Here is a 27,298-nt window from a genome sequence, read left to right on the forward strand (position 1 = left end):
GGGGGCATCTGTTCTATGGATTTAGAGAAAAAAACAAAGATCTAAGATAACTAAAAGGAGTAAGGCACCTGATTCCTTCCCACTTTACCAGAAACCTAGTCTAGTGGTGATAGCAATCCTTTCTGACATTTCTCCTTTGTCTGTTTCTTAAAAGGCAAGAACGACTAGATTACTAATGCTTTCTTCTTCCAGATCTTTCTGATTTGATCTCCCTTTTCTCTGTTGTAGCAGCTACATTTACAAAGGTCATTTTGAATGACCTTTGCTCTCCCCACCCCAAATCAGTGACCTTTTAAACTGTTTTAATATTTACTGTGGATTTACTTGTCCTGAACTTTGGCTGGAGTTTCCCGGAAAGATTTCATTATAGGCTTAAAATGGTGGTGAACAGAAGGGCTCCAAGTTTGTCCCCTTACCTTTACCCAAACTAAAACAAGCTGAAAAAATAACTCTTTCTCTTCCTTACTCATCTAAGAGCATACAACAAAGATGAGCAGAAATCTAAATTTTTAAAAAAATTTTATTTATTTATTTTTTTGCTGTGTTGGGTCTTCGTTTCTGTGCGAGGGCTTTTTCTAGTTGCAGCGAGCGGGGGCCACTCTTCATCGCAGTGTGCGGGCCTCTCACTGTCGGGGCCTCTCTTGTTGTGGAGCACAGGCTCCAGACGCGCAAGCTCAGTAGTTGTGGCTCACGGACCTAGTTGCTCTGCGGCACGTGGGATCTTCCCAGACCAGGGCTCGAACCCGTGTCCTCTACATTGGCAGGCAGATTCTCAACCACTGCGCCACCAGGGAAGCCCAGAAATCTAAATTTTTCCACAACCTTTTTCCTGTTACTGCTCTAGATCATACCCCAATTATCATTCTCATTGCTAAATTGAAATCTTTTCATCCTTAAGTTTAGTGGCAACTTCTTTTTTTCAGCTTTTGTGTTGACTTGATTGTAAACTCCTTGAGCACAATTATTGATGTTATTTATCTTAGTTTCAGATTTTAGCATCAAACCAAGTGCCTTGCATTCACGTCGTAACTGTCTACTAAATTCATTCATTATAGGCAAGTGCTGATTATTGTGCCAAAGACAATTTCATATATATAACAGGCAATAATTGTACATGGTTTATTGAGAGCAGGAATCCAGTATTTATTCATTGATTGATTAATAGTTTGAAGTCATTTTATAATTAGAGCATCAGAATGAGTCTGGTGCTCCTTTCTTTTCAAAAACCTGTTAGAACTGCTCAACTGGAATTCTGTATATCAATTATTTAAATAATAGCTCACTGTACCTTTTTCTGTAAATTTATCCACAAGATTAGAGCTGTATTACCTCATAATAAATGAAAAGAGTCTTTTAAATACCTGTAGTACTAAAATCCCTTGGCAGGAATTCAGAATTATCTCACATTCTGCCCTATTCCAGTCAGTGTCACAGCCAGGTTCCAGTGTACATTACCAAGATAGGAGAATAAATACATGTAGTTTTCAAAAGACACAGACAATGAAAACGAAGCACTAACGTCTGCTGATGCTAGATTTTCCGATACTGTTACTGATATACTTCTATAAAAACTGTTCTCAGGCCTGTGATTAACTGCTGTTTCCTAGAGCAAACTGGTAAATCTTACTTCCTTTTTTCGTAGAATATGGATTTGTCCATCAAATCTTAGCTAGTCCTGGAAAGTCTAAAGGAGGCAAAATTAGGACAAAAAACAAAAAAGGAAGTACACCACACACAGCAGGTGGTAAATGGGTGAGAAGTATGACCAAGTGAGAAGTAATGTAGATGGAAAGCATAAATCCTTAAACATGTTTAGATAAAGCCATGGAAGTTAGATCCATAAAAACTGTTGTGGGTACTAGGAAGCTTGGAAGTATCCTTAATCTAGATATTGGTGTTAGAATAACTACACCTTCTAACCCTAACTCTCCTGGAAGTCCCTGCAAAAAACCATACTAAACTGACTGGGTAATGAATTGTGTAATGAACTGTAATGATCCAGTTTAAGCTCTTCCGGTTCCATTTTGGACTCTGAACCGGAGGGGACAGAATGAGGAAGCAAATTGTCTAGGATCACGGATTTGGAAGGCTGGAAGACCCTAGGTGATCTTCACCAAATGTTACATCGTGTCAGTGCCAGCCTTTCGAGGAAGCCTTGCCGCCAGAGCAGGGAAAGAGAAGTTGAACAGAAGGTAATTTTATCACAGACTTGTAATCAGCGTCCCCCCAGCCCCTGAGATTTGAATATTCTCTAAAGCTTTCAAAGCTTTCAACATTGAGATCTTTTAAAATTGTTTGCGGCTACATAAACGTCGGCCTCCTTTCCCCCCTTTCCCACGCCGAAACTTGATGTGTTTCAATACAATCGCTAACGTCCCGAGGCGCTGCAGAGGAGAAATGGCCTTTCCGCCGGCGCCAAAAAGAAGGGTTCAGAGAGGAGAACCCGTGGGCGGGGGTTACTCCGGGGGGAGAAAATCAGGCGACTTAGGGGAGGGCCTTGGCGAGGTTGGAAGTCGTGCTTTCGGCGCGCGAGAGCAAGTTCCGAGGAACTTAACCAGAGGGGGCGTGGCGCCTGCCTCCCACCCGCCCGCCCTCGCATTGAAAGTCACCGAGCGCCTGCGCGACCCGCCTCTGGGACCAGGTCGCAGTCTTTCTCCTGCTCGGATTCACAGTACGTGCCCGGGAGGGGTGTGTAAGCAGCGGGTAAGGAGAGGGAGGCGGCGGGAAGGGGACCGGGGTGGCAGGTGTAGGCTTGAGGGTCTCTGCCGACCTGAAGCTTCTTTGTTCCATGTAGCTGCTATATGTTTGCTTTTCAGTCCATCACTTTAAAAAGGGAGTTTGATTCCTGCCCCCTTGCAGGTAAATTGTCAAGCTCCAGGACTAAAACTTGAGAGAATAAGTCTTTTTGTGTTTAAGTGATGATTGACCCGCTTTGTATTCTCAGACCAAGGTAGCATCCACTTTGAAAGGGCCCCCTTGAACTTTTGGGGAATAAAAAGTACGTGCAAGTAATAGTAATCGAGAAAGTGGCTGCAGTTTAAGCAACTTCTGTTCATCCTAAGGGTGTAAAATCCTGCAGCGGCTCTGAGTTCAAGGGCAAACCGGCCTTTGTACCTCCTGAAAGACAGGACTTGCTTCTCTTGGTTTGCTTTGATAAGCCACAGAAACATTAGCAAGTTAAAAAATAATAATAATTAACAAAGTGGAGGAGGACATGAATTAGACCCTATTAGATGAATTGGAGATTGTTAGAGTCTGCTGACTGGAACCCTAGGAGGATTCTCAGCCTCCAAGTCTGGAGGCGAAAGCCGTGGGGAAGGAGTAAAGGAGAAAGGAAGCCTTCTTTGGGAGTTCAGGCCTCAGCTATTACTGCTGTTGCTGGACTGGGGTGGTGGGGACCAGGGTGCTTGCAGATTCCATCTCCCTGCTTCCTTTGAAATAGTCCCAAGGCCTCTTAGTAGTCCAGGCACCACATTTATTTTCTCCTTTTTCCTCTGCCTGTTTACTCTCCAAGAACGTGCCAGTTGGGCTGTAATCAAACATTGTTGAATGGCCTTGGAAACGTCTCCAGGTCTCCAGCTAACAGGCTTTAACCCAGTCTAGCCCAGTGTTCTCAGATCCCTAGCCTGCTATGAAAACTAGACACACCTTTTGCATCCCCTGGGAGTTAGGCTGGTATTGAGTTTTACTGTCTTCTGCTTTTTCCAAAATAAGAGGCCAATGTGTGTTGACCGTTTTTGTTCATCTTGAAAAATGGCCAATCGGTCCAAATTTGAATATTACTCTCGGTGGCAGACGGGACAGTTTTTCTGAGGGTTTGTTTGAGAGTGGAGTTCCTTAAACGCTGAGTCCAGAAAAGGTCAGCATAGGCCCCTGGTAACGGCCTCCCCCCACCTCCCCCTGCAGAGCCAGAAGCATTTTCCTCCCAACACCTGGGCCCTGAAACTTGGAGGCCTTGTGTGCAGTCACCTCAGTCTATTCAGTGAATTCTAGAACTCATAAACAGCAAGGAGACCACTGAATTTATCTTTTTTCTTTGTCTCATGGGTACTGTTCTGTTGCTTTAAAAAGTCTAAAATTGCAGAGTCATGGCCATGGGAAGGCGTGCTCACATACTGTGTGTTGCACAATATTGATGGAGAAAGGCTGCTGTAGATAAGAGAACTTTGCTCTTTTTGGCTAAGAGCCTATAAGGAGAAGAGGAATATTTCTCAGTTGGTAGTATATCTATCACTCAACTGTGATAGATACTAAGGGAGCAGGGGTGGATTCTGTAGTGTGTGGGGGACAGGAAAGGAAGGGGATTTGACAGAAAGAGGCCCCCAGAAGGCCAGGGAAGTCTAGAATGTTTAGCCTTGATGGTCGATAGCCCACAAGTTCAACACTTGAGAAAACTGGGTTCCAGTCTTGGGCCCTCCACTGTGAATTTGGGTCCATTACTCATTCTACCTCTCTGGGCCTCAGTTTCCTTATATGTTAAAGGTAGAGACAAATATTTGCTCTGAGTACCTTAGAGTTCTCCAAATTCTCAAGTGAAATAATGTGGTGGCTTTTGAAAACTCTAAAATTGTATCCTCAGTGCCTAGAACAGCGTTGCCTTTCTAAGCACTTTCTACTTTATTCACTTAATGCTCACAAGAGTCCTGTGAGGTAGGAAGTTATTATTAACCTCATTTTTACAGGTAAGGTAAATTAATCGCAGTGGGTAAGTGGCAGAGTTGCATCCACCTGGAGCACAGTCTAGTTGCATAGTCTGTGTGAGCTCGACACGCAGCTCTTTGTCCTTTGTAAAGGCATCACCTCCACATCTGGGGACTGAGCCCCCCTCTCTGGCGATATAGGTAGAGATATTCTCCACTGTGCCAACCAATGCTGGACAATCAAGGGAACAATACACTGTCCAAATAGAACACATCGTTGGAATCATTTATTTTCTATAACTCCTCACCACGTTTCATGTTTTGCTCTGCTTACTTTTCTTAGAGCATTTCTACTGCGTTCCTGGACTTCTCAAATCACTGAACACTTTACCCTCTGAAGTATTATTACTCCCATACTGCTCTCCTCCCTCCTGGTGACCTTTCATGTACAAAGTTTCCAGTAACTCTCTTTGGAGTGCAGTGCCCTGGCATGATGCAGGTTCAAGGCAACTTACTGACAAATTAGCTTCAAAAAAGAAAGTCTAGGTCAGCACCACCTAATTTTGTGCTATAAGTGACTCCTATTTCTTAATGCCTTATCGTTAACTCTCCTTACCCCACCCTCAGATGTGCTGGGAGTGGACCATGTTGACCCTGAGAGGCGATTTGTGGACCCACAGTGTGTGATACCAGAAGCTCAGTATTGGCCTCTGCTCCCAAAGGCACAGAGGAGCTAAGGCACATTTTGATGATTGAGAAACTCTCTGTGTAAAGTGCACTTTGTGTGTTGTTCACATTTAGAGAAAAAGCCTCCCATTGACCTTTGCCTCCAACTGCTCCTGTCTCTGTTCTTTTCCCACCAACAGTTCTGGAAGTCTTCTACTTTTTCTCTCTCTTTTTTTTTTTTTTTTTTTTTTTTTTGCGGTTCGCGGGCGTCTCACTGTCGTGGCCTCTCCCGTTGCGGAGCACAGGCTCCGGACGCGCAGGCTCAGCGGCCATGGCTCACGGGCCCAGCCGCTCGGAGGCATGTGGGATCCTCCCGGACCGGGGCACGAACCCGCGTCCCCCGCATCGGCAGGCGGACTCCCAACCACCGCGCCACCAGGGAAGCCCTTCTCTATTCTTTCAATACCCATTTTCACTGAGAGAAAACCATCCTCTGGTTGCTAAATATACTTCATTCTGGGAACATTGGTGGGGACGTACAGAAACTGTTTGACTTTTAAAATTATGGTTGAATAGCAGCATTTCCTATTTGATAAACTTTTCTTAAATTTTTAAAAAATTAACACCTCTGTTCTGTTTCTTCATATCTCTGTCCAGAGGCATAGGACTTAGGGATTCCTTATTAAGCTAATTACTCTACCTGCATGCTGAAGGAGAGTGCAGTTTATTCATGACTCCCCCAACCCCCTGCCATACTAGAACAAGAGCAGATACATTAAATGTTGCTAAAAGTATTATTTTGCACTGAGAAATGTCAACTGAACAAAACACATAAAGTGAGAGCTGGGAGTTCAGCTTTAGTTGGGGCTTTCTGAGGACTGTAGCTCTTGAGGAACTGCTCTGAAGAGGCGTGGGTATCAGTATATATATGATTCTGGTGAAGGGGGTATGTACAATCAAACACACATCTTAATAGAAGTTTGCTGCTGGTTACGAGGAACGGATGTCTCCACTAATGATGTTAGTGCTTTTCTAAATATGAGAAGGTACAAGAAATTGGGCTCATAAAAATTTCTCCTGAAAAATACCTAACTCTCTGAAGGCCTCTTCTGCCACTTTTTCCCAGAGCACACAATGCCTCATTCCTGATCTGCCCTGAACTCCTTTCAGGTGTGTTAAAGGTCAGTGACTGCATTGGCTAGTGACTTCATGCTTGTAGAATCAGGTGGTGAGTGATGTTTTTAATTGGCCGAATCTATCTAACATACTTGCTTTTAAGACTACTGACTGTTGGAGGTAGGTTAATTTGATACTCTGTGTGTGTGTGTGTATTTAAACTAAATACAGTTGACCCTTGAACAATGCGGGGGTTGGGGGGCCAGCCATCCACAGTCGAAAATCCACTTATGACTTACAGTCACCCCCTCCTTATACTCGGTTCCCCTGTATCCATGGTTCTGCATCTGCAGATTCAACCAGCTGCTAATTGTTTAGCATGCTGGTATTTAGTATTGAAAAAATCCAAATATAAGTGGACCCACACAGTACAAATCCGTGTTATTCAGGAGTCAACTGTACATTTCTATTTGTCTGAATCCAAGGAGTATATTTTTAGCCTACCTTTTAAAATAGGGGTTGCTTAGGAAGCTTTGGGTTTTTTATTTGCAAAATGGGAGTAATACTTAACTTGTAGCATAATTGGAAGAAGAAGGAAGATAACAGATGGAAGGGGTGCCAGCACTGCCAGCTGCAGGGTAGGCACTCAGTCAGTGTTAGCTGAATCAGAATTAAGCAGTTTGCAGTCTCTTGAAGGAGACAGTGCAGTGTGGTTGGTATACAAGACGTGAGGTCAGAGACCTGGGTTTGTGTCCCAGCGTGGCTGCTAAGTATCTCAAATTTCCACTTCATTCATCTGTAGAATAGATATATTTATGAGAATTATAATTTTATGGTTATGAAAATTATGTAAGGTAATGCATGTAAACTACATGGTATATTGTAGCCAAGTCTTATAAAATTAAATATATATGTATTATATATGTGATTTAGGTCCCATTCAACAGTAACATACAGGCAACTACATGACTGGTAGCAGAGTATAGAAAGATGTATAGGTTTACAGATTATTGGTAGATGGATAGATTGATCAGAATGATCACTCTAGTTTGCGTGCAGGGGTTGAATAGTTTTTTGTTTTTTTTTGTTTTTTTTTTTTTTGCGGCACGCGGGCCTCTCACTGTTGTGGCCTCTCCCGTTGCGGAGCACAGGCTCCGGACGCGCAGGCCCAGCGGCCATGGCTCACCGGCCCAGCCGCCCCGCGGCACGTGGGAATCCTCCCGGACCGGAGCACGAACCCGCGTCCCCCGCATCGGCAGGCGGATTCTCAACCACTGCGCCACCAGAGAAACCCCAGGGGTTGAGTTTTAAAGGCAGGAGCAGATATGTCTACAAGAGACAACACTCCATGCTAAGCCTGTAAAACAGCGTTTAAGCTTGGGTATGAGAAGAGATATTTGTTTAAGCAGAAGACATAGAAGATGTAGGTAGTGGGGCTGATAATAGAACAGAGGAGGTTAAAAAGAATGCCTCTCAGATAGTGCGGAATTTCAGCTTTACCCTAAGTTTCTACCCACTTGGACTTCAGCACCACCCGTGTGTGCCTCTCTCTCCTTCCTGAGCACCTTCCTGGTTATACTTCTGACACCAGATTCAGGGAGTCACTTACCTTCAGTTTCCTCCTGACCGCTTTTAGGTGGAGGTAAATATGGAATGAAAACTTACGTAAAGTTAATCCTCCTCCCCTTGTGCCTTCTACAAAAGCATCATAAATGCCAGTTTTTCACCTTGCGTTTGCAAGCCTGTTATTTTATGTTTCCATTGTCCTGCTTCACCCTCTTCATTCGTATTGATGTGAATGGTGACCGTGGGCTTGATAACAGCAATGATTGTGATCAGGAGAGCATAAACTTTATTGAGGGTTTTCGTGGGCTAGGCATGTTCCACGTGTTATCTCAATTAAATCCCGACGACAACCCACTAAGTTAGGAGGTATTACTATTCCTGTCTTATGAATGAAGAAATTCCGTTTCACAGAGGCTAAGTCTCTCAACCAAGGTTAATAGCAAAATGGTGTGACGGGAATTAGAATCCTGGAGTCTGAGATCTTGAATACGACCGAAAGGACAAAAGGCTGTTAAGTTGGGTTTGTAAAGGAGGACATATGTTAGAACTTAAGCATTTCTAATCAAACGTTAATGATACTAAATACTATGTACGTAGTTTGATGTTTCTGAAGAGATCCATGGATTCTGTTTTTGTGTGTGTCCAACTTGTGGATCATCTTGATGCAAAAATATGATTTTATTTCTATGTTTAGAGCAGTTCGCCTGTTTATTTTTGCTTGTAATAGCCCCTGCATTTTCATTTTCACTCAGTACTTGTTTGATGTCTTCAAGCTTAATGATATAGAACTAGAAAAAACCATACTAGTATTCACTTTGGAATTTAAAAAAACCTAACTGATTATTTCTTCTTCAAATAACCCAAGATATCTTTAAGAACAGTGTGGTTAATGCTGCAGTATAAGCACATCAAGTTACCGTCAAGTTATTTGGGGTATTTCTGTCTGCTTTTTCCTATCTTGTCTAAAATTTTTTTAAGATTCCAGACCAAAATTGAAAACATGGTCGAGCTCACGCAGCTAATGGAGAATGAAGTATTCATGGCCTTTGCCTCCTACACAACGATTGTTCTTTCAAAAATGATGTTTATGAGTACTGCAACTGCATTCTATAGATTGACAAGAAAGGTAAGACATTGGAGGCAATATTTTCTTTTAAGAGTTGAGATTCTGGAAAGCAATTTTCTTAAATTATTTTTTGTGTAGCCCAGTGACATATTGTCTAATACTGCAGATGAAGTATGCAGTCATTTGGTACAGGTGGTTCTGATATATTTATGGAATGGGTGCTTTTTCCTAGAAACTAGTAAATAGTTTTTTCATTGTAGCTTTTACCTTTTGTCATGCCACTTAGCATATGAGATTTCTGGAGTATCAAATTTTCAAGGAAACTTTTTGTGATTTTGAAGTTAATTTTGCCTACTAGAGTTTCGAAAATAGTCATTTTCTAGACAGTGAACTGGTGTTTTCAGCTCTGTTACAGGTCAAGGATATGCCTTTGAGGACAGAATTAAAGTTCTTATTATCAGCAGAACCTCTTATGATTGGGATAAGGCATTTGAATTTTGTGTGGTTATGAATTCTTAAGTGGATAATATTTCTACGCACCATGATAAGAATGATTTTTTTTTTAAACTGGAGGCTTGGGGAAGGTGGTGGAAAGGTTGTGAAACACATAACCTGTATTCAGGCAGGGTTTATGACAAGAGTGATGGGGGTAAAGCAAAGCTACGTTGACAAAGTTAAACGCTTTTCATTGGTGTGTTCCCTGTGCCTATTCAGCAGCTTCTTTCTGCAAACCGTCCTTTCTCTTTTAGTCCCTGTCCTGAGTTTTTGTCCCCAGAGCCTTGCTTTTATCTAGAAGTCACAGTCATTCCTAAGGTATTTCCTCATTACTGTCTTGAGGTGTCATTTCTTCCCAGGGATATTTGCATTTTAATGGAGGCACATACCCACATGTTTAACTCTCTAATGGGGCAAGGTGTTAGAGCAGCAGGCTATAAAGTGGCTGCTACCACCAGATCCACACTGTCCTCTAGAAATGTCATGGCACCAAGGATAGCAGAAATGTTGCTTGTCTTAAAAGGAGAAGGGAATTCCAATTTGTGGAGTGTCAGTGATATATGTTATATATAACATATGTTATATGTTATATATATAAAACATATGATATATGTTATATATAACATATATATGTTATGACACTCTGTGTGTGTGTCAGATCATGGAAGCATTTTACATAATTGTTAGCATTATCATGTGAGATGAGCATAACTGTTCCCATTTTATAGATGAGGAATTACAAGTCAGAGAGATTAAGTAGCTTTCCCAAGGTTACACACCAATAAAGGGTGAGGCTGAGATTCAAATTCAGATTGGTTTAAATGAAAATCTCACGCACTTTACGTTGTAATACCTTTATTTACTTATTCAAAATATATTTATTGAACATCCACTGTGTGCCAGGCCATTATTTAAGAACAAGATGGACAGATCTGACCTCAAGAGCTGATACTGTATTACACTGCTGCCCATTAGTTCTCCTCAACATCTTTACCTGAAATAAATACTCACGTCCTATTAAGAAAAATATTATAATATTTATGAGGTTCCTCAGCTTAAATTAAGGCTAATTTTAGAGTTCATGTTTTTCTTTATTATATATTATTAAATACTGGGACATACTTAAATATTTTTAAATGCATGTTTCAAGTTTCGGGGAATGGGGAAATTATTTCAAACATCATAATAATGGCAGGAAGGAAAACATGAAATATGCCCTAGAACATGTACTTGGTGTTTATAGGAATGCGATTCAACTTCTTATATTTCACTGTATTGTTCAACACAAACTTCTAGTTAATTCAGAAAAAGAAAAGAGGCACACATATCCTAACAAAGTACAAAATACTTTTCCTGCCCCTCACTCTTTTATGCTGCATGCCTGTTCTCTGATATCCTTGGCAAGTACACTTATGACTTTCATATGAGCCAACCAGTTAGAAATATTAATACTCTTGAGGGCAAGTGCATCAACATTACTGTAAAAAACTGCCAGTTCACCGTAATAGTCAATGAGGACTTAGAATTGTGCTCTTTTTTTCCAGTTTTGCTTCCTTGTCTCTATTTTTATACATTGGTTTTTATTTACATTCTTATTTATGCTTCTCTTAAAATTGTTTTTACACTGTTAATAAAAATTCAATTTTTAAGAAGAGATGCTTTCTGCTACCCCTGGGTTTGATCTCTTGCTCCCATTTTTTTTTCATAATGGCCAACTTGGATGCCTGTATTTCCTTCCATTAAAATGTAAATAACTTATCAGATAGAGTTACCCCTGTGTTACTTGGCATTTGAAATAGGTATTTTCCTCGTTATTTGGAATAGGTTTTTGCCAACCCAGAAGATTGCGCAGGCTTTGGCAAAGGAGAGATTGCCAAGAAGTATCTTCGGACAGATGACAGAGTGGAACGTGTACGAAGGTGAACCCACTGTCTCCTGAAATGACTTACTTGATCAAAGAATTTTGGTACCAGAGTTAAGTGAGGATGTTGGGGTCTTGAGGATGTTGGGGTCATTTTACCTAGTCCATATAATTGTAGAAAATTAGCGATCTAGATGTCTCCAACTATCACTGTGATGGCACATATTTCCAATTTAGCTTTTCTGTGCACTTTGTTGGGGTTAATGACTTTGTTCTGTGTAGGGATTTATCAAAAGTAATGACAGGTAGGAGGTGAAATGAGGATGGTAGATTCTTGCAGTTTTTGTCATCTTTCTCCAGAGGTGAAGCTGTCAGCTTGTGTAAAAGGTTGAAGAACTAGGTATTTTCGCGTAAGATTCAAAATATGAACTTGGGAAATCTCTCCCTTTCCAATCTCTCTCTCTCTCTCTCTTCTTTGTAGATATTACATTTAATATACTGAGAATGCAATGAACAATGAAAAGCAGTAAGCCAAGATACCATCTACACAGTTTCCTAATAATACCATGAATATACTTATTTTAAAAGCACATTGAATTCTAGTTCTGGAGTATATTTCTTAATCCTTGTCATAAGGTGATGTAAATTTCAAACTTTTTTTCATCTTTACAAAGGTATTATTGACAAATAAAATTGTAAGATGTTTGAAGTGTACAATGTCATTTGATATATGTATATGTTGTGAAAGGATTCCCTCTATTGAGTTAATTAACACATCCATCACCTCACATATTTCATCTTCCCTCCTCTCTTTTTTAGTGAGAACATTTAACTTCTACTCCTATAGCAACTTTCAGTTATACAATAACACAATACAGTGTTATCAACTATAGCCAGCATGTTATACTTTAGATCCTCAGACCTTGTTCATCTTATGACTGATAGTTCATACCTTTTTATCAACCTCTCCATATTTCCCCCAACCCCTGGCCCCCTGGCTACCACTACTTTCTGTTTCTATGAATTTGATTTTTTTTTCCTTTTGGTAGATTCTGTGTATAAGTAATACCATATAATACTTGTCTTTCTCTGTCTTAATTATTTCATTTAGCCTAATGCCCTCCAGTTTCATCCAAATGATAGGATTTCCTTTTTTTGAGGCTGAATAATATTCCATTGTGTGTGTGTGTGTGTGTGTGTGTGTGTGTGTGTGTGTGTGTATGGTTAGGTTGTTTCCATGTCTTGGCTGTTGTCAATAATGCTGCAATGAATGTGGGAGTGAAGACATCTCTTTGGGATAATGATAGTTCTCTTTTTAATTGTTTGAGGACCTTCCATACTGTTTTCCATAGTGGTTGTACCAGTTTACATTCCCAACAAGAGCGTGGAATAGTTCCTTTTTCTCCACATCCTGGCAAGCATTTTCTATCTCTTGTCCTTTTCACAGTAGCCATCCTAACAGGTATAATGTGATAACTCCTTGTGATTTAGGATTATAGGTGATGTTGAGTACCTTTCATGTACCTCTTGGCCAGGTGGATTTCTTCTTTGGAAAAATGGGTAAATGGGTCTCCTTTTTTAATTGGGTTATTTTTACTTGTTTGTTTATTTGTTTTGGGCTATGGAATTGTATGAGTTCCTTATATATTTTGAATATAAGCCCTTATCAGATATGTGGTTTGCAAATATTTTCTCCCATTCCATAAGTTGCCTTTCAATTTTGTCGATGGTTTCTTTTGCTGAGCAGCTTTTTGACTTGATGTAGTCTCATTTGTTTGTTTTTGCTTTTGTTGTCAAATCTAAAAAATCATTGCTAAGGCCAATGTCAAAGAGCTTACCAACTATCTTTTCCTTCTAGAAGTTTTATGGTTTCAGGTCTTACGTTCAAGTTTTTAATCCATTTTGAGTTGATTTTTGTGTATGGTGTAAGATAGGGTCCCGTTTCATTCTTTTGCTTATGGAAATGTAGTTTTCCTGACACAATTTATTGCAGAGGCTGTCCTTCCCTATTGTGTATTCTTGGATCCTTTGTAAAAAATTAATTGACTATATATGTATGGGTTTATTTCTGGACTCTCTATTCTGTTCCTTTGATTGATGTGTCTGCTTTTATGCCAATACAATACTGTCTGGATTACTATAGTTTTTTAATGTAGTTTGAAATCAGGAAGTATGATGCCTCCAGCTTTGTTTTTATTCCTCAAGATTGCTTTGGATATTCAGGGTCATTTGTGGTTTCAGGTGAATTTTAAGATTTTTAAAAAGTTCTCTAAAAATGCCACTGGGATTTTGAGAGGGAGTACACTAAATCTGTAGATTGTTTTGAGTAGTGTGGACATTTTAGCAACATTAATATTAATTCTTCCAGTCTATAAGCAGAGAATATCTTTTCATTTATTTATGTCTTTTATTTCTTTCATCAGTGTCTTATAGTTTTCAGTGTATAGATCTTTCACCTCTTTGTTTAAATTAATTTCTAAGTATTTTATTCTTTTTGCTGCTATTTTAAATGGAATTGTTTTAAGTTTCTCTTTCTGATAGTTCATTGTTAGTGTATAGAAATGCAACTGATGTTTTTATTGTAGTTTTATTGAAATTTGAGCAAGAATTTGGCTTTGATATTCTCCAACATAATATTTTTGTATGTTGATTTCATATCCTGAGACTATACTGAATTCATTTATTACTTCTAACAGTTTTTGGTGGAATTAGGTGAGTATTTTTGATATAATGTCATATCATCTACAAATAGAGACAGTTTTACTTCTTTCTTTCTGATTTGGATGACTATTTCTTTTTCATGATTAATTTCTCTGACTAGGATTTCCAGTACTATGTTGAATAAAAGTGATGAGAGTGGGCATCCTTGTCTTGTTCCTGATTTTAGAGGAAAAATTTTTGGCTTTTCACCATTGAGTACCATGTTAGCTGTGGACTTATCATATATAGCCTTTATTACATTGAAGTACATTCCATCTAAACCAGTTTGTTGTGAGTTTTTATCATGAAAGGATTTGGGGTTGTCAAATGCTTTTTCTGCTTCTATTGAGAAGAATTTTTAAAAATTAATTAATTTATTTATTTTTGGCTGTGTTGGGTCTTCATTTCTGTGCGTGGGCTTTCTCTAGTTGCAGTGAGCAGGGGCCACTCTTCATCATGGTGCGCGGGCCTCTCACTGTTGCGGCCTCTCTTGTTGCAGAGCACAGACTCCAGACGTGCAAGCTCAGTAGTTGTGGCTCACGGGCCCAGTTGCTCCCTGGCATGTGGGATCTTCCCAGACAGGGCTTGAACCCGTGTCCCCTGCATTGGAAGGCAGATTCTCAACCACTGTGCCACCAGGGAAGCCCCTGAGAAGATTTTTTTTTTCTTTTTTTTTGCGGTATGCGGGCCTCTCACTGCTGTGGCCTCTCCCGTTGCGGAGCACAGGCTCCGGACGCACAGGGTCAGCGGCCACGGCCCACGGGCTCAGCCGCTCCGCGGCACGTGGGATCCTCCCGGACCAGGGCACGAACCCGCGTCTCCTGCATCGGCAGGCGGACTCCCAACCACTGCGCCACCAGGGAAGCCCCTGAGAAGATTTTTATCTTTCATTTTGTTAATGTGGAGTATCACACAGATTGATTTGCAGATGTTGAACCATCCTTGCATCCCTGGAATAAATCTCACTTGATAATGGAGTATGATCCTCTTGATCCTTTCAATTAAACTGTTTAATTTGTTTTGCTAATATTTTGTTGGGGATTTTTGCCTTTATGTTCATCAAGGATATCGGCCTGTAATTTTGTTTTCTTGTAGTGTCCTTATCTGACTTAGATATCAGGGTAATGCTGGATTTGTAAAATGTGTTTGTAAATGTTCCCACCTCTTTTATTTTTTGGAAGAGTTTGAGAAGGATTGGTTTTAATTCTTCTTAGGGTGCTTGGTAGAATTCACCAGTGAGGCTGTCTGGTCTTGGATTTCTTTGTTGGGAGGTCTTTAATTATTGATTCAGTCTTCCTACTAGTAATTGGTCTGTCCAGATTTTCTATTTCCTCATGATTCAGTCTTGGTAGTTTGTATTTTACTAAGAATGTAACCATTTTTTCTAGGTTGTCCAATTTGTTGGTGTATAATTGTTCATGAGTCTATTTTGACCTTTGTAGTTCTGTAGTATCAGTTTGAATGCCTTCTTTTTTAATTCTAATTTTATTTATTTGAGTCCTCTCCCTTTTTTTCTTGGTAAGTCTTGCTAAATGTTCGTTTATTTTATCTTTTCAAAAAAATCAGCTCTTAGTTTCTTTGATCTTTTTTACTGTATTTTTAGTCTATTTCATTTATTTCTACTCTGATCTTTGTTATTTCTTTCCTTTTACTAATTTTGGGCTTAGCTTGCTTTTCTTTTTTTAGTTTCTTTAGGTGTAAAGTTAGGTTGTTTATTTGAGATCTTTCTTTTTTCTTAATGTAGGTATTTATCACTTGTATAAGCTTCCCTTTTAGAACTGCTTTTGCTGCATTCCGTGAATTTTGGTATATTTTGTTTCTGTCTTTGTCTCAAGACATTTTTTGATTTCTCTTGATTTCTTCTTTGACCCATTGGTTGTTTAGTAGCATGTTGTTTAATCCCCACATTTGTGAATTTTCCAGGTTTTTTCTTTTTTTTTGTAGTTGATCTTTAGTATCATACTGTTATGGTTGGAATAGATGCTTGATATGATTTCACACTTCTTATATTTATTAAGGCTTGCTTTTTGGCCTAACATATGATCTGTCTTGGATAATGTTCCATGTGTTCTTGGGAAGAATGTGTATTCTGTGGCTTTTGGATGTAAAGTTCTATAAATGTCTTTTTAGGTCCATCTGATCTAAAGTATAGTTTAAATTCAATGTTCCCTTATTGATTTTCTTTCTGGATGGTCTATCCACTGTTGAAATTGGGATATTGAAGTCCTCTACAATTATGGTATTATTCTTTCTCCTTCAGATCTGTTAATATTTGCTTTATATATTTAGGTGTCCTATGTTGGGTGCATAAATATTTACCAGTGTTATATCCTCTTGATGAATTGACCCACTTTATCATTATATAATGACCTTGTTTGTCTCTTGTTACAGTCTTAGGCTTAAAGTCAGTTTTGCCTGATATAAGTATAGCTACTTAGCTTTCTTATGGCCTCCATTTGTATGGAGTATGTTTTTCCATCCCTTCACTTTGAATGTATGTGTGTCCTTAAAGCTTAAATTAGTCTCTTTATAGGCAACATGTTGTTAGGCCTTGTTTTATTTTTATCTGTTCAATCATTCTGTGTCTTTTGATTGGACAGTTTAGCCCATTTTCATTTAAAGTAATTACCGATAGCTATGTACTTATTGCCATTTTGTTAATTTTTTTCTGGTTGTTTTGGAATGCCTTTGTTCCTTTGTTTCTCTCTTCCTTTGTGATTTGATGATTTTCTCTAATGGTAAGCTTTGATTGCTTTCTCTTTATCTTTTGTGTATCTACTGTAAGTTTTTACTTTGTGGTCACCCTGAGTCTTACATAAAACATTTTGTGTTTATAATAGTCTATTTTAAGTTGATAACAACTTAGCTTTGAATGCATACAAATGCTCTACATTTTTACACTCCTCCCCCCACATTTTATGTTTTTGATGTCACAATTTTCATCTCGTTATTTTGTGTATCCACTGACAAATTATTGTAGTTACAGTTATTTTTAATACTTTTGTCTTTTAATCTTTATACTAGAGTTATAGGTGATTTAACCACCACCATTACATTAGAGTGTTTTGACCTTAACTATATGTTTACTTTTACAAGTGAATTTTATACTTTCATGTTTTTCTCTTTAGTGTCCTTCAGTTGCAACTTGAAGAACTTGAACACTTTTTTGTAGGGCTGGTCTAGTGGTGATAAACTCCTTTAGCTTTTGTTTATCTGGAAAACTCTATCTCTCCTTCAATTCTGAAGGACAACTTTGTTGGGTAATGTATTCTTAGTTGGTAGTTTTTTCTTACAGAACTTTGAATATATCATCCCACTCTCTCTGGCTTGCAAAATTTCTGATAAAAAATATGCTGATAATCTTATGTGGGTTCCCTTGTATGAAACAAGTTGCTTTTCTCTTTCTGCTTTTAAGCTTCTCTCCTTGTCTTTAACTTTTGATAAGTTAATTATAATGTGTCTCAGTGTGGGTCTCTTTGGATTCATCTGTTTTCGTACTTTCTGAGGTTTTTGTAGCTGAATGTCTATTTCTTCAGATTAGGAACATTTTCAGCCATTACTTCTTTGGGTAAGTTTCTGCCCCCTTTTCTGTCTCATACTTCCGGTACCTCTATAATGCATATATTGGTCTTTTTGAGGGTTTTCCATAAGTTCCTTAAGCTATTGTCACTCTTTTTCATTATTTTTTCTTTTTGTTTCTCTGATGGTTGAGTTCTGCTGCACTGTCTTCAAGTTTGCTGAACCTTTCTTCTGCTTGATCTAATCTGTTGTGACCTCATTTACTGAATTTTTTAATTCAGTCATATTCTTCAGCTTTGTGATTTCTGTTTGTTACTTTAAAAATATTTTCTATTTCTGTTGAAATTCTCACTTTGCTCATGCATTGCTCTCCTAACCTTGATGAGCATCTTATGACCATTATTTCCATCAGGTAAATCACTTATCTCTGTTTCAGTAAGATCTGTTTCTGTAGATTTACCTTGTTCTTTTGTTTGGAATGTATTTCTCTGTTTCTTTATTTTTCTTTATTCTCTGTGTTGGTTTCTGTGCATTAGATAAAACAACCACCACTCCCAGTTTTGATAGAGTGGTCTCATGTGGGAGATGAACCTTGTCAATTAGCTTGAGCTCCTGGTTGTCTCTCAAACCTTTGTGACTGTCCAAGCTACCTTCTTTGTTTCTACTGGCTCCCAGTTTTTGAATGTGTGCCAAGACTTTTCAAGTGTTCCAAAGGGGAGGATCACAGTCAACAGCTAGCTTCAAGCTGATTAGAAGCTGGACTGTCAAAAAACAGCTAGGAAAGTAGGTAGTTAAGCCCCTTCCAGAGATAAACTGGGATTTGGGCATTTTTCCTGGGCTCTGGTGTATAGCTGTGGGGAGAGCTCTTGTACCTATTAAGAAACTGCTTCCTTGTTTGCTATAGTCTTGTGGAAGTCATGAATGCAAGCCCCATGGGCTATCAGAGCCAGGCAATCCAGGAGCCTGTCCCTTCAGTAGTAGCTGCGAAAGTTGGGGTGCCAGAAGTGCATAGAAGCTCCTTCCAAGGAGATACTGGCAACTTGGAGTGGGCTAGAGGGAGACGGTGAGGGATGTGTCTTCTGGCTTCTCCAGTCTCTGAGGAGGATTATAGCCAGCCCCTAGATGCATACTGAATTGGAAGCCTGACCCTCAGCAGCAGCTTTAAAGTGTACAGATGAACGCCTTTGAGGGAAAGACTGGAAGATGGACATTTTTGCCTGCTCCCTCTTCACTGAGCCTTGGGGGTGGGGGTAGCTGCGGCAAGTGCTTGTGCTTGTTGAGAACTGCTTCTTTGTTTGCTCTATTCCTATGGGACTTGTGAATGGTAGCACTGTTGGCTGTCAGAGCTAGGTGATCCAGAGACCCATCACTTGGGCTGCAGCCATAAAAGCTGAGGTGCAGATGTGTGTAAGCTCCTTCCGGGGAGATACTGGTGACTTGTTTGGGCTAGAAGGAGAAAATGGAGGAGGTGTCTATTGGCTTTCCTAGGAAGGATCAAAGCCAGACCCTAGATGCAGGCTAACTGGAAGCTTGACCTTTAGGTAGCAATTTTTAAAGTATGCAGGTGGATCTCTATCTGGGAAAGACTGGGAGGTCGGCATTTTTGCCTGTTCCCTCTGTGCTGACTCCTGGGGGAATAGCTACAACAAGTCTCATGCACCTGTTAACAACTTTGCTTTTGTTTGCTATAGTCCTTTGGGTCTCCAAAATGCAATCCTCACTGACTTACAGAGTTAGGTGTTTTGGTGGGGGCCTGTTTGGGGGTGAAAGTCTTAAAAGTTGGGGCACTAAATATGAGGTCTAAACCCTTTTCTCCTCAGGGAGAAGCTGGGAGTTGAGAATTCCCTTCCGACTGTATGGTGCTGTTCTGGGGGTGGGGTTTATAGCAAGATTTTTCTCAGCCTTTCCTTATCCATTTTGATGTGGGCATTTTCTCATTCTCTCAATGGGTAGAAGTTCCTCAGCTAGTTTCTGGATTTCTTCCAGAGGTAATTGCTCCATGTGTAACTGTCCACCTGGTGTATCTGTGGAAAGAGGGGAGTTCAGGAGCCCCCTATGTCACCATCTTGGCTGACCTTCTCCCCACCACAAAATTTTTTTTATTGAGATTCCATTGCCAATCCATTAGTTACCTTTTTCTAACATATGAAACATTCAAGTTATGTACCATCTTCATTTAGTATTTTCTAATGCTCATCTAAACTGTAGTACAATTCTAGACACATTTCACGGGATAAACAAAATTATATAAAATTAAAGAAGCAGTGAAGAGTTTTCATAGCCATACTTAAACATTTAGATATTTAGTTTTGTGATGAATAGTTAAGATATGAAACATCATGAATATATTTGACTACACTCCTTCAATTTGGTGAGTATAAATAGATAATGAAATGGGGACTGAAAGAAAAAATTTTACTTCTGTAATTCACGTATCTGCTGCAGCATCAAATCCCATTGGAATCTAGATCATATTTGCATCATCACTTTTGACTTCCTGGAAAGTCTGAAGCCCCTCCCAAGATTTCTGCAGATTCCCTTATGGTATATAGTCTCAAGGTTAACTCAGTCTGCAATCCTGCATTTGTGCATGTTTCCATATTCTGCATTTTGTTAGGCTGATGTAAACTTGGTTCTTTCCTCAACTGTCTCAACAAATCAAGTTAAAAATGTGATAAAAATAGACCTGACTAAATCAAGGTGCAGAGTTTACATTATGGCAACACAAACATTTCAAGTTGTATGTTACAGTGCTCTGTCCTTCAGAATCCTCTCCCTGGGGAAGTTGCATTGTGCCCTCTTCACCTCACAAAATGGTCAGCATTACACCATTGTGCAGGCTTTTCTTTTACCTCATGTACTTCTCTGCTCCTCCAGTACCGAAATTTAATTTTTTTATTTATGCAAAAGTTTAATCTCAAATTATTTATCAAGCAAGAATGGCTTTTTCTAAGAGGAAGTCTATGCTAGATAGTTAGAATAAAATTTTAACTTTGGCTTCACTTAGATATATATTTGTTAATACAGCAGTCCTACTGATTAAAGTGGCCAATTTTAAAATGGATTGTGTCAAGAATATGGATCTATAATAGTCTCAGGAATCTCTCAAAGAATCAATGTGAAAATTTCACACAGGATCAGAGGAAAATTATATGTGTTATGATGAAAAAGAATAAAAATTAGAAAAGGTGAATAAAGCTTTGTGGAGTTATCAAAACTATTAAAGAGAAAGTAAGCAGTTTAAAGCTTTGTCTCATCCTTTTTGTGCATCCCTTTTAGGGAAGGTAATCAAATACATGATGCTAATCATGACCCTATGCTCATAAAATTGCCCAGAACTTGAAAGTGACAACAATTAGACCTTTAGTAGCATTCGTAAGTTTGAAAGGAAGATCAAAGTAAGTCTCACCTATGAAAACTTAGCAACAGATATTTTATTTGGGGATTTTTAGATTCCTCCCCACTGTCCCTTCCCAGCCCTTACTTCTATCTCTCCTTGCCCATGGGATTGTATTTCTAAAGGAGAAAGCCATCAGCTAAGCTGATCTTCTCATCAGGTTGTGAACAACAAATAAAATTTAGTGAGAATGAATGACTTTAGCTGTGAAAGGAGTCAGTGTCCTTGAGGAGGTGCAGCCACTGTGTGTCCAGCGCCTCCTGGCGATCAGACACTGGCTTTTCAGTGCGGCAAGAAAGAGAGTGTCCAGGAAAGACAAGGCATCCAGTTTCCAGGTGTATTTTTTTTGAGATCGGATCAGTCCCATCAAAAAATTTCCTACCAACAAATCTCTTTTGGAGATACTTTTCAGAGAAAGAGTTTCCAGAATCTCCACTTTCCATTTTTAACCTAGAATTTTTCTTTTTCATTACTTCCACATGTAATTATCACATTATTTCTATTAGCATATTTCAGTGACAGGGACAGAACCTGGCTACAAACGAAGTGAAAATTATGCTTTCAGGTATGCAATAGTGAGAAAATTAATACATTCTACACATATGGAACACTTAATTAAAAATATAAAGTAATATGTGTTGAAATGTCAAGATAAGTAGCCTAAAGTTAGTTATTTATATTCTGGGCAGACAGAAATCAGTGATGATTAGAAAACCTTTTGCATTATGCATTTATTTAATCCTATCCCATCTCGTTCTAGAAAGAATTCAAGACCAAATGTGTTCCCTACAAGGTAAAAAGAAAGTTGTACGGTAATCAGGGCAGCTGGAGAAATACAGGGTAGCATTCAAAAGAGGAAAAGGGGGGGTGGTACTTAGGAAGAGGAGAGATGTTTAAAATAGGCTATGTTCAAAGGTAGAGAATACCCCTTCACTGAAACTGTTCAGTGGAGTCCAGATGATACTCACTGGGGATTCTTCAAGGAACTGAAACATGGGCTAGGATTTGAGCCAGATGACTTCCCTTCTGGCCCCAATGCATGAAGGAAGCATTTACTGAGAGATTACTGTGTGTGTGTCTCACTGTCACTTCTTTTACTGGAGTGCTATGAAATAGCTTTAAGACTGGGTTCCTACCCTTGAGGGGGTTTATAACTTTTCCCCTAAAAATAAGACCAACATTCATGTAGTACTTAGAGAATGATAGAAAGCAGTCTCCCATTAGATGTTAAGTCATGAGGTACAGGGTATTAGTTCCTAGGGTATTTAGGAATATTTCATAAAGGAAGAAGCTGAAGAATGTTAGGACTTGAGGAGAAGGAGTGGAGAGATCACGTCAATTTGGGAAAAATTCTTTGTGGGAATTTGAAAATACTGCTGCTGTATGCTGAGCATGAAGAACTTTGGGTAAGAGAAGGGAGTCAGCAAGTCTGGTGTGAAGCTCCTTTTGTAGTTGGCCATCCCCTGATAATTCTCAAAGATGTCTAGCAACTCTGGTCTAGGTCAGGGCAATGCTGAGAGCCAAGTGGTTCTGACCTGACTAGGAAGGTGTGACTGGTACATCATAAGCACAGAGCAGGGCTGATGGGAAGGTCAGCCCAGAGCAAGCTTGCCCCAAGGAGCATCTGCCTGAAGGAGAAAGGAAATAGGAACACAGGATGATGGAGAGGGGGAAATAGACCCTGGTAGAAGGCGGTCACACATAAAGATGGATGTCCACCAGGTACTAGATTTTGGTAGCTGTCTAGGAATGACATGAAAACTAAGGAAGCTGCCCCTCTAGGATGAGCTCTGTTGTTTGAGCAGAGAAAGGGTTATGGTGGAAGGGTGATACTGAACTACAGCAGGAGCTGACTGGGAGAGTTGGGTAAGCATGTGCTTGGCTCAGGGTGTAAAAAAGAAGAGCATATAAAATAGCGTAAATTAACATAGAGTATGAGGCTCCATTGAAAACAGACCTTACTAGGACAATAAGGAGTGCTATCTCTGAGACCATTTTGAGGGCCAAGGACAGGGAAAGAGAATTAAAGAGAGAATAAGATAAAGAGAGAGAGGGAAGCCAGAAAAAAAAAAAAAATGGAGGGGCCAGTAAGATCCAAGGAAGCCCTGCCTTTGAACTTCCTTCCCTCTCCCTCCACTGGAGCTCTTTACCCCTTATTGTCTTTGACTTTCTTCTCTTCTCTTTGCCAATTGCTTAATACAGGCTTAGAAGTAAACACATTTCCATGGGGTCTCACCATTATAGGTTCTTTCCCAACTTTAAAATGTCTGTCCTTTTAGAATGTTGTGAAGGAGAAAAGTAGCATGGCCAAGGTGGGAGGTGAAGATATATCTGTGGTCCAGCAGGAGAGTTCAAAGGACCCAAACAAATACCCTTGGTGTAATTGGTGAAGCGGGCTCTTCTTTAGTAGAAAATAGTATTCCTGTTCTTACTTGCCCACCTCACTCTCAGTAACCCTTGGGTTGTTCCATGAAAGAGAAGGGACAAGAACTCCTATACCTTTCTGTCTTGGCTTTTATTTAGGAACAGGCAGTTGTTTATTTAAATCTTTCAAAACTGATACTTACCTAGGTTACTCTCACATTCTTCATACCTTTATGTTGTTATCATCTCTGTCAAAAAGGTGATGAGAAAGGATAATCTACAGGAAACAGGAGAAAGGAAAGGAGGGGAGGAGAATGGTGATCATTGAGCAGGCAATATGTAATAGTTACATTTTTTGCTAAAAGAAAAGAGAGTAACATAAAACAAATATTTTTCATTTTGAAATATGGATCGATAGCTGATAAGCTCTATCAAAATCTCAATTTCTAGTCTAGATTCTTACGCAGTTTTTAACTCTGGCGACTTGAACAGGGGTACCAGATTTTTGAAGATTAAGCAGTTTAAAAAAATGTCAAGTCAATAATAGATGTGCCTTGTATTCACAATCCTAGCCAGAGGTGCCATGAATTGGAGGAAAACTTGTGTCTAAACCATGCTTTCTGTTTTCTTATAGCTGTGGTATGAAATTCCAATCAAGGAAATATGTCTTTCTCTTTATTATCTATCAATTTTATGTATACTTTGCACTTTGCTCCATCACTACTAATTCCTTTTGCAATTTTAGGATAGGTTGGCTAAATTTTTTCCCATGTTCGAAAGACTAGTATATATTCTGTTATATGGATGTGGAGAGCATGAATTTCTTGATATTCAACTGGTAAATTGATTCTTGGCAACATAGTGGATTGGGTGAATGGGCAAGAGTGGTCTCAGTAACCATTTTGCAGACTAGCACAAATGAGGGAGGAGTCTTAAGAAAGATCATAACAAAAAGGATTTTCTTCTTTTGGGAAGAAGAGTTTTTATAAGAAAAATCTTGAATTGCTATTGTATGGACCTTAGAAGAAAAAGTATTTTATATGTATAAAAATGGAGTTTTATTATATAGATGCAGTTTTGAAAGTGCAGAAAGGCTTCTCTGTTGTACGTTGAGATACACTACAAATAAAAGAAACAAGATAACGAGACATTCTAAATAAGAGTCAAGTGGGTAAGGAAGCAAGGGAATTTGAGAGAAATAAAATGAATCTTACTTTGCATGTTTAAGATCCATTAACACTTCTATTTAGTTTCAGAAGAGAGGGAAAAATGAATATATTTCTGCTGATTTTGAAATTTGTATTTTATAAGTCATCTTTTTCCACAGAGCCCACTTGAATGACCTCGAAAATATTGTGCCATTTCTTGGTATTGGCCTTCTGTATTCCTTGAGTGGTCCAGATCTCTCTACTGCCATCCTGCACTTCAGACTCTTTGTTGGAGCACGAATCTACCACACAATTGCTTATTTGATACCCCTTCCCCAGCCAAATCGCGCTTTGGCTTTTTTCCTTGGATATGGAGTTACACTCTCAATGGCTTACAGATTGCTGAGAAGTAGGTTGTACCTGTAAAGAGAATCACACAACTTATCATCCAGTGATTTTCTAACAATTCTGTACTTCCAATTTATAACAAATACTTTTTAAGGTTTTGAGTGGGAAGGGAGCAGAGAAATTAAGATAGGGAAAACCTAGTCTGAATATTAATGTCACCAATATCTTTTACTCTTTTTTAATATTTGCACTAGAAATTTAACATAATTTTTAGCTCTTTTGTCTTATTCTTAAAGTACTTTGTTTTAAATTTTGATTGTAATCTGTAACATTATTCAACATTTCATATTTTAAATCTTTAGAAAGAGTAAGTACATGTATGTTAAACTTGTATTTCAGTATTGCTGAAATCGGCATATGAAATAAAGAATTTAAAGAACGATTTCATTTGGTTTCATTTTCCCCAACATATTTTCAAAAGCTTCAAACCTACAGAAAAGTAGAAAAGTAGTACAATGAACTTCTATATGTCTTTCACCTAGATTTACCAGTTGTTAACATTTCCCCATATTTGCTTTAGCTCTGTCACTCAATGCTTTTTCTGAACAATTTGAAAGTGAGCTGCAGATACTGTATCATGCATTTAAGATGCTTCACTCCTAAATACTTCAACATGTATCTCCTGTGTACAAAGCAGTCTCCAAATAACCATACCATTCTCACACCAAAGAAATTTAACTCTAATACAATATTTATTTAATATACACAGTTCATAGTTAAATTCCCCAATTTTTCCAATAATGTCTTTTATAACTGCTTTATTTTTGATCCGGGAATCAAACAAGGACAACACATTGCCTTTTGTTATCATTTCTATTTAGTTTTCCATAAAAATGGATGAGTTCTTTCTTTTTTTTTTTCATCTTTTATGACTGGCATTTTTTGAGAAGTTTAGGCTGGTGGTTTTATAGAATGATCCTTAATCTGATTTGGTTTTGTATATTTTTTTCTCATTCTTAGATTCAAATTAAACATTTTTGTTAATGTTGTGTTCTTCAGATTACAGCACATTACTAAGCATATGATGTCAGTTTGTCCCATTAGTGGTGATCAGTTCAGTAAGGTAGTATCGACCAGATTTATTCACTGTAAAGCCATCTTTTTGTAATCGTATTTAGGGTGATGAATTGAAACTGTGCAAATCCTGTCCTCCTACAAACTTTCACCCAATGGATTTAGCATCAAATAATGCTCAGTTTTGTATCTATATAAAAATACAAATATATAAACATAAAAATTCATAAAGCATATGTTTACAAACGTATAAACACTATATACATCCATACATACTTAGATTTTTTGTCTTGAATTATGTGTACTTAAACCTTTATAATAAAGGAACTTTAAAAATATTGATATTTTTCTTATACTCGCCATTTATATTATTAGTTTTTCTATCTCTTGATTACTCTTAGTTTTGATACATATTTCTTAAATAGTGCTTTTAGTGGCTCTCATAATGGTTCATTTAGGTTTACCACACAAATGAAAAGTCACTGTGTTTATATTTTAAGTTTCATAATTTGAGCAGCTGTTAAGTCCATAAAACATATTGGACAATTGTATGGAGAATTCTGTACAAGTTTCTTTTCACTTCTTTTCCTAATGTTAAAAGTGGCTTTGCATATCAGGAAAGCTTTGTGGTATAATTAGTGGAAAAGATCATGAGCTCAGAAGTGAAAAGTTCAAAATTTAAGGATTAGATCTGCCTGCATAAACACACACACACAGACACCCTACTCTCTGGATTTGGGTAATCTACTTACTCTGTCCAATCTGTAGTTTCCTTAAACTTTTGTGAGATTTTTTGAAGGTCAAATGATCTGTGTATGTGAAAAAAAGATATTCTAAACAATAAAGTGTCCTCCATATGGAAATTAGTTGATTAATCTATCAAGCACAAAGATTCAGTTAGCTGAGTTTTGTGTAAGATACTTGTTTAACCATCGTCACTTCTGTAATTGTTCTCATAAATTTTCTACTTCCCTGGTAATGTTTCTCAGAGTGGTAGCAGAATGTACTATGCTTATTGTTTACCCACTCAGCTACTAATATTTGATATCCATTACTTAACTAACAGGAAAAAGAAAGGACATTTAAATTATGGTTTTTTTTAATTTATTTATTTATTTATTTATTTTTGGCTGCGTTGGGTCTTCGTTTCTGTGCGAGGGCTTTCTCTAGTTGTGGCAAGCAGGGGCCACTCTTCATCGCGATGCACGGGCCTCTCACTATCGTGGCCTCTCTTGTTGCGGAGCACAGGCTCCAGACGCGCAGGCTCAGTAGTTGTGGCTCACGGGCCTAGTTGCTCCGCGGCTTGTGGAATCTTCCCAGACCAGGGCTCGAACCCGT

General features: G+C 38.7%; 1 protein-coding gene across 8 annotated transcripts; it reads left to right on the forward strand.

The window, feature by feature from the left end:
- Positions 1 to 2,118: 2,118 nt before the first annotated feature.
- MGST1 (microsomal glutathione S-transferase 1) lies at positions 2,119 to 26,820 on the forward strand. Of its 8 annotated transcripts, XM_067008800.1 has the most exons (5): positions 2,650 to 2,703; positions 6,433 to 6,487; positions 8,967 to 9,114; positions 11,374 to 11,468; positions 24,718 to 25,327. In XM_067008800.1, exons 3-5 carry the CDS (start codon positions 8,989 to 8,991, stop codon positions 24,962 to 24,964), a joined length of 468 nt encoding a protein of 155 aa, XP_066864901.1. In that variant the 5' UTR covers positions 2,650 to 2,703; positions 6,433 to 6,487; positions 8,967 to 8,988; the 3' UTR covers positions 24,965 to 25,327. The 8 variants fall into 8 exon arrangements, with proteins under 8 accessions (XP_066864902.1, XP_058936684.1, XP_066864900.1 ...); XM_067008801.1 differs by lacking the exons at positions 2,650 to 2,703; positions 6,433 to 6,487 and adding an exon at positions 2,119 to 2,192; XM_059080701.2 differs by lacking the exon at positions 6,433 to 6,487 and having other exon boundaries at positions 2,291 to 2,671; positions 24,718 to 26,820.
- Positions 26,821 to 27,298: the final 478 nt, after the last annotated feature.

The sequence above is a fragment of the Kogia breviceps genome, chromosome 12, assembly GCF_026419965.1.
Source record: "Kogia breviceps isolate mKogBre1 chromosome 12, mKogBre1 haplotype 1, whole genome shotgun sequence".
NCBI lineage: Eukaryota > Metazoa > Chordata > Mammalia > Artiodactyla > Physeteridae > Kogia > Kogia breviceps.

Coding starts and splice junctions, on each gene's coding strand:
- MGST1 (XM_067008801.1), top strand. CDS start 8,989: ATGGTCGAGCTCACGCAGCTAATGGAGAATGAAGTATTCATGGCCTTT. Junction 9,115..11,373: donor TCTATAGATTGACAAGAAAG/GTAAGACATTGG, acceptor TATTTGGAATAG/GTTTTTGCCAACCCAGAAGA. Junction 11,469..24,717: donor AGAGTGGAACGTGTACGAAG/GTGAACCCACTG, acceptor CTTTTTCCACAG/AGCCCACTTGAATGACCTCG.